Consider the following 10,164-nt stretch of genomic DNA (forward strand, 5'->3'; position numbering starts at 1 on the left):
GCATCTGCATATGCATGCCACCAGCTCATCTGAACACCCTCTCTCTCTACTCGGCTGCAGCTGCCGTGACGCCCTCCTTCGATTGGCTTAAACTGGCGAGACGACCATCTTTGCTTCACCGAGCTTGCCCGAGTTACTCCGAAGCTTCAACATGAAGGGTGGCGGCTTTTTCGCTCGTGACACATCTAATGCTGGAGCACTAAAAATCTCCCTGTAAAATGTGCCATTCTATGATGGTATTGGAAGTGCAAGCTTTGTAAGCGCATAGCCAATAAACAAAGCCATAGACCACCGAGCTTCTCCAACAAAAGAAAAGTTCCAGGCAGAGCTGCAGTTTCTCAGCAAACAGTCTGAAACAGTCAACAGTAAAAGACCGGAAAATTGCAGTGACTAAAACACAAAGGTGTAGAGCCCTGTTCGGTTCTGCCTTTTCTTTTTTTTTTTAAATTGGATCGACAACCGTGTCTCCCGCATGTTGCTTGAACTTACTTCAGCATTGCTGTGGCGGGCCTAAGCCTCATGTACGTTCAGTAGCCTTTAACACATCAACTTGCAAGACAGTTTCAGAGCACCTTTAGCTCGTACACATCACACGCAGGAACATGACGGCAGCGATGCTCTCACTGGTGAGACAGTTTCCAATGGTATGGAGCCACGCTGTCGGCCTAAAACTATCGTAATTATCTGCAGCTCAAAAAAGAAAAACTTTCAGCAGTGTCTTTAGGATTCAATAAATTTTAGGCGCTGAAAATTGCGCACGTTATGCTGCATACAACTAACGAAGTTCATGAGCACAAAGTGAAAAGCTTAGTATTTACAGTGTCGCGGTCGGTTAAAACATGTCCCTGTCCATTAAAGTGTGTTGCCTTACACTGTCTTTGTGTGGCCCACTACCAAACGCAGTCATGACCACCACACACCAATTCAGCGAGTTTTGTGGGGCAGCTAAGACGAGCATCAGCCTTACGAAGTAGCGGAATGAACACAAAAGCGTCTCTGTATGAGCCAACTCTGTGTCGCTAATACGCTAAAACCATCACCTGCATTTTTTTTTCACACTGCTCCAAGCGCTGCGTAAACCTTGCGACAGTATAGGTCTGAATGCAAGGAGATCCTTGCGTATATAGAATAGAGAGCGAAACACGTGTGCAAATCTCGCAGTTATAAAAACACGTCATCTTGAGGCAAGCCACCCGCTTATTGATATGTCCGATAAAGGTATACCCGTAGTCGATTGAAGTTAGCAGTCCAGTTAGCCCCGTCAAGGTCCCCTAGTGACGGCGACCATACGGCGGGTGCTGCGTCCGGTAATCGACGCAGTCTCCAAAGCAGACGTTCCTTCGCCATCATCGGTGACGTTCTTCGAAGGACCGACATCCGTTTGATCGGCAAGAAAACCGGTGAGAATGCTAGCACCGTCCCTACGCTGAGCGAGCCACAGGCCAGGACCACGCGCTAGGGTCTTGTTCCAGACCACGGCTTCGCATCGTCGCCCGTTGGGCGCCGCCATGGGCTCGGGCTGCTCCCCAGAAGCGCTGCATCCGAATGCCTGGGCGAACTGTGGCAGGTGTCGCAGCGGGAAGTTGACGCGGTACTCGGGAGGCAGCCGATTCCAGACTCGAAACTGGCGCGCTTGGTAGGTGTCGTCACTGCGCTCGCAGTTGTCCAGAGCGTAGTAAAGGAAGAAGAGCTGCTCCGAAGTGACGTCCGGCAGCGACTCCAGCCTGAAGTCTACCTTCCAGATGCGCTCCGTGCTCAACAGATCCTGCACACACGATAGCGTAGAACTTATTACATGAAATGGGCCTTTGTAAGGAGACATGCGGCAGCGCACTTAAGCTATGCCTTAAGGGTATGCCTCGTTAGCGTTAATGGGTTAGTGCCCATATATGCGGAACTGGTGATTCTCGACTAGGCATTCATGGATCCCAGGGAGTACTCATACGCGGTGGTGCAGCGGTTAAGCGATGCGCCACTGCCCTACGATCGAAGGTGCTGTAATCGACGGTGCTTGCGAGACCAAGGTTGCTATTCCCGAGCAAACTCTAGCGACTAATCATTAGTTTAACTGCCATCTGCCACGTTGGCCAGTTTGGTTTGTTTTATAGAGTTTAATGTCCCAAAGTGACTTCGGCTATGAGGGACGCCGTATTGGAGGGCTCCGGATAATTTCAACCGCCTGGGGTTTTTTTAGCGTGCACTGGCATCGCATAGTACACGAGCCTCTAGTATTTCGCCTACATCGAAATACGACCACCGCGGCCGGGATCGAACCCACGCTTGCTCACAATACGACCTAGGATGCCCATCTAGGTTACTTATCCAGGGGTGTCTCGCTGTCAACGCCGACGACGAGGACGCTGAATTTTATGCAGAACAGCAACCTTAATGCTGTCTATCACGTTAAGACGTCTAACGTGAGCACGCGCTTATAATTACCTACTATGAATCGTTTGGCACATTTTACAGCCATGTAATACAAGTTCTCGCATGGCGCCCGAAAGAGAAGGAGAAAAGACATATGGACAGAGGCTCAGTTGGTTTGGATGCGATTAACTGTGTGAGCAGAACGCGCTTTTAGGATTAAGCATTTTGATGTTTTTTTGTTCCTACGCATTCCATTGCCTGAAAGTTTTGCCAATTAATTGTGCTTTCTTTTGGTTGGCTTTTAGAGCTGGTTAATAAATTATGTTTTTGTATTTCCTGAGTAAAACAAGCTTTTGGGCCACTTAAGGGACTTTCTTTAACTGTACGATTCGAAATTCTACAATAGAGCAGTAGTGCAAAGGGCTCTGTCAAACATGATGAAGTCGTCAACGTATCGGTACACTTTTATGCATTCGTCCGGGTGAAAAATTGAGGTTAAATTCTGATCAATGCTGGATAAAAATGTCGGATAGAATGGGTGCCACACATTTTTTGCAGCATTTTTTGCGTTTTATTACCTGTCCCAACTTTATGGTTACCTGCTTGCAACGAAAGCGCTATTCTCACCACTTTAACAGTAACGTAGACAGTTTGCATTTTTTCTCCATGCGGCCGCCCATGGGAGCTACCTGCTTGTTTTTTCAAACAAAAATTACCCGGGAAAATTTGGCTCTTATATTACTCATTTTTGTGCCTTTATATCTCATTGTCTTTACTTCTTTCAATTTCTGCAATCCTGACCGCACGTTCGTTCTCAGACTATAGCTGCTATGTGTGCTCTATGTGAGTGCACATTTACAGGCATGCACGCTTTTAAATAGCGCACAGAAACAGGGTGAAGCAGCAACAACCATGCCCATACCTTGAAGGCGGCGTAGGCCATCGCCACCGCCGTGGTCTGTGCCAGTAGCGGGTAGACTGCCTCGGAAGAGTTTCGAACCACGCCGCTTGTAAAGAGGCGCAGATCTAGGGGCATTTCTTGCCAATCCCTTTCGAGGCATTGCAAAAGCCTAGCCAGGCGTCTGCGGGAGCGTTCTTCACTCAGTACCTGAGTCACTACCGTGTCCTCATTGCTGTTCCAGCTCTCGTAGACAAGCGGCAGCAGACCAAGGTACAGGCGCACAGCTGAGCGTGACGCTTGGTAAACGAGCAGTGTGTTCTCCAACGGATGGGAGACATCTAGGAGCCCAACAGGTACGTATACAGCTTGATGTGCAACCTTGTACCTGCGATATAAAGAACACTAGTTCGACGCTCTAAACAACCACACAAGCATAACGGCGTAGTGTTAGTGAGAAGATTCCGTCGCCTCACCTGCTTATCGTGTCGAAGGTGTGACCGTGCTCTCGGGGCTTGGTCGTCTCCCTGATTTGATGAAGCCGTCTGAGCTGGTAGTCGCTGGCCGCACGGACAAACATGCTGACTGAACTGCGTTCCTCCATCTCGGTGGGCCGTCGATCAGGGCAGAGGTCATCACGCAACAATGAGCCGGCGAAAAAACGTGCCAATTTAAACCTGCCAACAATATCGACGAACGTGGCAATGCTGTTGCGTGTCATCCATTTTAGGCGTCCCAGGTTGCGGTAGAACTCATCCTCCAGTCTCCCCAGCCAAATGCGACTAAGCGCATACGTTCCCGCGGCAGACTGCTGCATGGCTAAGGCTTTTGACAAGCACTCCGGCTGCACGCTCTCGATCATTCGAAGACACAGAAGCCAGTCTAGGTCGGGGCTAAGTACACGGCCCCCCAGTTGCACTGAAAGCATGCGTCGAAGGTTCGCAGAGCTCTGCCGCTCCAAGAGCGGTGAGAAGTGTACCAGTACTAGAAAGCCCAAATAATTCAGAAAAGAGACGACAACGTCATCTGACGTGACCTTCTGAAGTTGGTTCGCGAGCAGGTCGTAGCTTCTCAGCACGACCGGGGTGTGTGCCGCTACGTCATCCTCAAAAACAGCGTTGATAAAGATTCGTAAGTGGTCATACGTATCGACAAAATCGCCAAAGTTTCCCACGATTACATCCGAGACGTCTCTCTCGTGTCCTATTTCTGCGAGACTTTTGACAACTGAAACAACTTGAAGAATAAGATTTTCAACTTCGCTCACCCAACCGAACTCCTGGGCTGCTTCCAAAACGGCCAGTTTCAGTGTTTCCAATGCTGCGGAGTTCGGTCGCTCATTGAAATACAAATGGCGTGGGTAGCTGAGCTCTACCGTGCGGTTGGTATGGCCACGTTGAAGCCCTACGGTTACGTCCACAAGAGATATGATTCCGTACTTGCGAATGAGCAATCCAGCCATGCGCCATATCTCCCCTGCATGCAAATAAGAGCCGTTGTAAGGCCAGGTATTTATTGGCAATGGCGCGAAGACTTCCTTTTGTAGAAAGGCAAACGACTCTCCCGATCGGTCGGAGCAAGCCCTGTACAAATCCCGCACGAGGCCGACGCCCATATTGCGCTCGTCCAAGATGTAGTCACGTAGGGTGCCTGCCAGGGTTTCTTCGACAGCAGTGTCTACCGACATTGCTACTCCGTCTCCGAAGTCCTGTGCTGGGGCATCTTCCAAACTACTGCAGACATAGCGGTAGAAATTATTGCAAGGAGGCCACTCCCTGCTAATGTGGCGCCTTAAACGCTCTCCTTCCTGAAGGCAAATGTCCGTAGAGCAGAGATAAACATCTGGCGATTCTTCGCTAACAGTAGTCAATGTGATTTCGGTGGGCATCGTCGATGGTGGATTGTACGTTGTTGTCGGGAAAGTCAAAGGAATCCATATATCAGTCTCCATAGTGCACTCTTCGTCGTTCTTCGGACCCCCAATGAGGTAAACCACAAGAATCCAAACAAGACACACTAGACCGATTATTATAGCCAAGCGGCTTTCGGGATACAAGGACCAAAGACCGCCAGTCGCTGGAGTCTGCTTGCGAAATTCAGCCTCTGGTGGGGGTGCTGTCTGAGCCGCTGGAACTTCGGCGTTTACCACTATCTCATGTTCCTTATCTTCATCGCCTTTATCGCTAACCTCCGCTACGGCTTCAGCTCCTTCGGCATCTTTTTCTCCAGGTTCGGTGGTTTCATTAGCGGATTCTTTAGCACCAAGTTGTTGTTCCGCGCTTGAATACTTCGAGTGCTCTTCATCATTCTCTGGCTCAACTTGCATTGCCGGCCCTTCTGGAGGTACACCTCCAGAGCAAACACCAGTTCGGTCATCTCCCTGGCTTCCTTTTCGTTTAGAATCTTGCTCAAACGCAGTTGCCTCCAGCGCTGAGGAGGGCCGCCTTAGAGCATTTTCTTCCTTTGGCATACCCTCTGGTTCCTCCTGATCTGGCACCGTCATACCCGTAGCACTTCGTCCTGGTGCTATCGAGGGTCGCTTCGTTGCCTCGAGCGACTGCATCCCAGGCTCAACCATTATGCCTCGCGATTCTCTGTCCAACTTTCCGACCACATCTCCGCCTGCTTCGGTACCAGCCATCGATACGGAGGTCCTCTTCGAGCCGAGCTTTCTGGGATCCTCCTGCTCCTTCGACATCAAGCTTGTTCGTTCAGCCTGCAAAATGTTGGTAGAGCTCTTCCTTCGTGATGAGGCAGGCTGCGTGTCAAGACGCCCTTGCAGCAACTCAGCATCCCGCTTGCCTCCTTCACTAGGCCCTAGTTGCGGAACAGCGTTCGATGAAATGGAAGAAATCGAAGCTCTCGTCGAGCACTTGCCAGGCTTCCGACGCTCGTCTGGTTTTCTCGCCACCTGTGGAATTTCCGGCGCTTCGTGCCTCTCAGATTCCCAGGTGCGAGCTTCAAAATTCCCGGCGTCCATGTCCGAGATACTAAGCCGGGGTTTCGCTGCTTCCAGCTCAACAACCCCTTCGTTTGTTGCCAACTGAAAGACGGGTGTCAAGGGCCGAGCCTTGTAGAGCTTCTCCTCGCCACTTGGCGTTTGCAGGAGTATGAACACGTCTTCTTCACTCAGTTCTTTGTTATCCGTCTGAGGCTGGAAGCCAGGTAAAACCGGCATTGTCGGCATCGTGGTCTCTGTTGGCAGTACCGGCTGCAGCGCCGGAGCAGGAGGGGTAACGGAGCAGATATTCGTGATGCGTGTCTCGATGGGTGCCGCTGCTCGCTCATGGGAGCAAACCGGAGTGGCTGGCAATGACGCACATCTGCCCGCCCAGTAGGGCACCACCGGTTGGTGTCCGTGGTAATGGCCCACCATTGAGGGCTCGCAGAGTCGGCAGACTGGGGGCCTCGCTGCTGCGCAGTGCGTGTGGTGGGCATCAGGGCTTTCGCATGGTCTCTCATAATGACATCTATGCTGGCACCTGTGGATTGATAAGGCAGAACTACAAGCACGGCATATCGAGCACGTTGAAGGGTGCTGATGCAACCTACAGTGGGCGCTGTGGGCGGACGCCGAACGATAGTGATGGCACTTATCATTGCACGAGGTCAGCGGATGGCGCTTAGCAGTGCACGAGGTCAACGCATGTGGTTGTGGGAGTGATTGACGCCTCTTAGGTGACTGGACCTGTAGTTTGTTCACTTCATATCCGCTCTTTTTTACGAGGACATCTCCATCCCCGATGGCAGATGCACGGCGAATATCTTTCGATCTGCGACGATCCTCCAGGAGCCTTTCGTGCTGTGCTGAAGACGACCTGCGGCGCTGGTCAGTTCGATAGCGGTCTATTACTGATGAACGACGATCGCCTACGTGGGCGACCGACGATCGCCTACGCTGCTCACCAAGTTCCTTACGCCCTCCGGAAGGATATGCATGAGTCATCTGACGGTCGTGTGCAGCCGATGACCTCCGTCGATGGTCAACTCGTGGGCATTCTGACAGTCGTCTACGCTCCTCCTCAAGCCGAGGCCTTCCACGGTCGAGTGCTGTCGATGATCTCCGTCGATGGTCCATTCGTGGACATTCGGACGGTCGTCTGCGTTCCTTGTCAAGCTCGGCATAACCTCTGGAAGTATCCGCATGAGGCCTATCAAGGTCGTGTATGGTCGATGACCTTCGTCGATGATCGACTCGGGGGCATTCCGACGGCCGTCTACGCTCCTTCTCAAGCTGAGGCCTTTCGCCGTCATAAACAATCGACGATTTTCGTCGATGGTCAATTCGTGGGATATCCGACGGTCCTCTACCCAGCTCTCTAAGCTCGTTGAGGCCTCTTGAAGGGCGCCTAGAATGAGGCTTCAGCTTCCCAGAGGACCAGGCGAACGCTTGGCCTTTACCTTCTGTCCGCACGCCGGATTTTTGTGCCGTTAGTACCGAAGCAGGACCAGTGCTGGCCGCTTCACATATGGTCTTTCCCCATTTCATTGAGGTGTTTAGATCGTCCGGAATGCTGGGGAACTGGAACCAGGGGTAGGTCCTCATCGACGTCGGCGATTTTCGGTATTGGTCTGCGGTCATATTCTGAAGTTGCTAATGGAAGGCAAACAGAAATGAAGAAAACAGGTTTTCAATTTTAGAACTGGGTTAAACAGCGGATATTAAAACATTGTTTGGAAAGAACAGCTCAGCCTAAAGTCCATTTCCCTCATGCAACAACCAAGTCGATTACTTATCACCTAGATCTTTCTCAGCTCAACCTGTATTATTCCTGAGAGATTCGAACTGTGCACTTCAAATGATAGAACGTTATTTCCTCTCTTAAAGGTTTTCTCTTACTTGTCTGAGCTTGGTGAGCCACACGGCAGTGAAGAATTTCCTATACGTTTTCAGTGGGAACCCTCGAATATAAGGCCTCACCCAATCCTCACCCAAGACAGCTTCACCCAAGAACTGTGGTTTGCTGAACTATCAAGAAAAGTCCAAGGCACCAAGGGATCAACATATAAACGGCGATCGGTCATTTCAAATCCCTGTAGTCTCTGAACCAGCCTTTTGTGATGAAAATGATGAAGAGGCCTGAAGTAGCTCTACTGCACAACTCTAGCTAGCACGGTTTCTTCTCGAATTCCATCGTGGATGCATAAGAAAAGCCTGGAATTGTCTCTGCTGTGTTCTTTATGTAGTATTTGCGGGGATATTGACTCTAATCTTATATACTGGCCAGACCATAACGTGGAGAAGCGGGTCCTGTAAGCTTACGTCCAAAAGGCAGAAATGCAACAAAGCTTCCTGCCATGTCCAACATTCTTGGACAGAAATTTTGAATATTGGAAATCTGTAAGGTACTGGTTTAGCAATATTGAAGGTAATGGTACATTCTTCCGATATGTAGTAAAACCTTTCTTTTATAATCTTTCCATTGCTCGCGTCGAGCAGTTAAGTCTGCCACACAAAACCAATGAGGAACGGTTTTGAGTATAGCAAAATCGTTAATAGCATAAAAATGCAAGCGTGCCAACGGATGATCTGCGGATGTATTCATTGTTATAGTAAAATCTTTCATTATATCAAAAAATTTAGCTCAATAACTCTTTCTCGTTCAAAAATGCTTTTGTCCAATTGTTGGGTATTCAACCGTCGTATAGAGCGTACGTTCAGGAGGGAGATTTTCCGCCTTTTATAATTCCCGCAGGACACTAAACTGGACTTCAAATGGTGACAGTAGAAGTTGATGACAATTGTTTGAGTGCTTGTGTGCTTCTTGAGAGATCTGCTAGATCACTTAACGGCGCCACAAACTTCCACCTAATGAATATTTAAGTGACGCTACGCTGAAGCAATTGCTGGCAAAATAATCACAAGATGTGGCACCACAGGGACAGGGACAGAGACAGAGTGACAACAACCTGACAACAACCTGTGGTGCCACACCAGTATGAATTCGTACCAACTCGCCCAATTTTCAACCCTTTTAATCACAAGAGTAGCCAGTTTCAAACTGTAGCTTACAACCCCGATCACTGTCGAGAGGCGAGGCAACCGCCATCTCCGGCAAGGCTGCTGGCGCGCTTGCTTCGAAGGTGCATATCGACAGATGGCGTACCATGTCAATGCAGCTTCTCGACTCGCTTCTGCGAAAATTGCGCACGCCGCCGAGAGCAGTTCTCCGTCCATTCCGGAAAATCTAGGAAAGTACCGACGTTGAATCACTTATCAGATAACGTAGACCATATTTTGCTACTTTGTGACCGTTATTTCAGCTCGAGTGGGGTAGTAGATTTTGGATAGGAATTTTTTAGAACTCGGCCCTCAAATATTTCAGACCCTGTACATAACCGTGATTGACAATTTGGACTGTTCTGAACGTACTGTTTAAACGAATGACCTAAATAAGGCGCGAGACTCTTTTGGTTTGGTTTGGTTTATTCGGGTTTAATGTCCAGAAGCAACTCAGGCTATGAGGGACGCCGTAGTGAAAGGCTCCGGAAATTTCGACCACCTGGGGTTCTTTAACGTGCACTGACATCGCACAGCACACGGGCCTCTAGAAGTTCGCCTTCATCGAAATTCAGCCGCCGCGGCCGGGATCGAACCCGCGTCTTTCAGGTCAGCAACCGAGCGCCGTAACCACTGAGCCACCGCGGCGGGGCTCGAGTCTCTTTTCGTAGAGCGCTGCCCCTATAGACTGCGCTGTGCCTGTGCACGTAGGGAACTTAACTGTCTCCTTTACGACGCTACCGAGGCACTCATTTCCCAATCGCAGCACAGCCTATATGAACGCAGATTGTCGATTATCGAGCTCGCAAGCCAGACACGTCTGGAACGGCGTCGCTGCGTAGTGTGATCAAAAAAAGTGGGAAAAATGTCTAAACCTTGAGAAAAAAGTTCAAATCTG

General features: G+C 50.0%; 1 protein-coding gene across 1 annotated transcript; it reads right to left on the minus strand.

Annotated features, from left to right (window-relative positions):
* Positions 1-1,194: 1,194 nt before the first annotated feature.
* LOC149343296 (uncharacterized) lies at positions 1,195-5,176 on the minus strand. The gene is made up of 3 exons (XM_089542356.1): positions 3,742-5,176; positions 3,290-3,653; positions 1,195-1,765 (listed from the first exon to the last, which is right to left on the minus strand). The coding sequence occupies exons 1-3, from the start codon at positions 5,151-5,153 to the stop codon at positions 1,262-1,264; spliced, it is 2,280 nt and encodes a 759-aa protein (XP_089398482.1). The 5' UTR covers positions 5,154-5,176; the 3' UTR covers positions 1,195-1,261.
* Between the last annotated feature and the right edge of the window lie 4,988 nt (positions 5,177-10,164).

Source organism: Amblyomma mixtum, chromosome 5, assembly GCF_055824585.1.
Source record: "Amblyomma mixtum isolate Tamu chromosome 5, ASM5582458v1, whole genome shotgun sequence".
NCBI classification, from domain to species: Eukaryota; Metazoa; Arthropoda; class Arachnida; order Ixodida; family Ixodidae; genus Amblyomma; species Amblyomma mixtum.

What these genes read in the sequence shown, in the direction of transcription:
- LOC149343296 (XM_089542356.1), bottom strand. Translation starts at nt 5,153, where the DNA reads ATGCCCACCGAAATCACATTGACTACTGTTAGCGAAGAATCGCCAGAT. An exon ending in ACCTTCGACACGATAAGCAG is followed by an intron (nt 3,654 to 3,741) that starts GTGAGGCGACGG and finishes TTTATATCGCAG; the next exon opens with GTACAAGGTTGCACATCAAG. An exon ending in TGGCCTACGCCGCCTTCAAG is followed by an intron (nt 1,766 to 3,289) that starts GTATGGGCATGG and finishes TCGTGTGTGCAG; the next exon opens with GATCTGTTGAGCACGGAGCG.